General features: G+C 52.4%; 1 protein-coding gene across 1 annotated transcript in view; it reads left to right on the top strand.

The window, feature by feature from the left end:
• LOC103130405 (fibrocystin-L-like) overlaps positions 1 to 1,041 on the top strand; it is a gene marked incomplete at its 5' end in the record, with an annotated part of 22,416 nt that extends 21,375 nt beyond the window's left edge. The window contains 2 exons of the mRNA XM_007541788.2: positions 101 to 254; positions 485 to 1,041. Coding sequence (XP_007541850.2) covers positions 101 to 254; positions 485 to 708 — 378 coding nt within the window. The remainder of the gene's footprint in view (positions 1 to 100; positions 255 to 484) is intronic.

Below are 1,041 nucleotides of genomic sequence, written 5' to 3'. Positions count from 1 at the left end.
CCGTTACCGGGCGGAACTCTCCGTTACCGGGCGGAACTCTCCGTTACCGGGCGGAACTCTCCGTTACCGCCCGGTAACGCTGTCTGTGCTGATGTTTCAGGGTAACTGCGTCTCGGTGGGTGTGACCTCACTCACCGTGACGGCCAGCCTGAAGAACACCAGCGGGAACCTGGTGGGAGGACTGGACGGTAACGTCACCATCCGCTTCAGCAGCTGCTGGGCCAACTTCAGCGACCTCTCCATCCTGACCAGTGGTGAGTTAACCTCCTGACCCCTGACCCTACTTCACCCGTCACGGTAACGGGCAGGGCTGCACCGATTGCAGTTTTCTGGCCGATTGCCGATCTTTAAAGAGCCTGACCTGCAGATTCTGATTTTGGACAATGCCAATTGTTTTTGTCTGAAAGTTGCTGGCTAGACATGACCTGGTGGGCGGGGCCAGCAGTCAGTGCACCTCTAGTAACGGCCCGTCTTCTCTCTGCAGGGGAGAACCTGACCATGGTCTTCACTCTGAAGGACTGGAGCGCCCAGTCTCGATCCTTCTCTGTGGCGGATGTCCCCCCCTCTACCACCACCGAGGGCCCGCCCCGCCCCACCGAGGGCGGCAGCGTGTTCAGCTCCAGCTCGGCCGTGTCTGCAGGTGGACTGTGTCTGATCAGCGTCATCTACGAAGTGGCCTGCTGTTCCACTAGCCTCCCCCTCTGCTAGAGCGCCCCCTGCTGGTCATCAACATGTTTTCTGTGGGTTTCTTTGGGTTTCTCGTGTCACGTAGATCAACTCCATAATGACGGGTTCTGATCCAATTTAGTCTCAGAAATCTAAACTCCTGAATCTGGATCAAGTTTTCAGGTTTCTAAAATTCTTTCATGGTTTTTGTTTCTTATTTTCTGGTTAAAATGAAGAAACTGACAGCAAATATCAAATCAAAGCTGCAAGAAAATGAGGAGCAAACCTCTGTATGCAATCAGTGATTCTGAAGGAAGAAATGAAGTTTAAACTCTTTGATTGTTTCAGCTTAAATAAAGTCTTGAATAATTCTGG

This window comes from Poecilia formosa, unplaced genomic scaffold, assembly GCF_000485575.1.
Source record: "Poecilia formosa unplaced genomic scaffold, Poecilia_formosa-5.1.2 Scaffold631, whole genome shotgun sequence".
Classification (NCBI taxonomy): Eukaryota; Metazoa; Chordata; class Actinopteri; order Cyprinodontiformes; family Poeciliidae; genus Poecilia; species Poecilia formosa.
The sequence above is the reverse complement of the archived record's forward strand: the minus strand, read 5'-3'. Positions and strand labels throughout refer to the sequence as shown.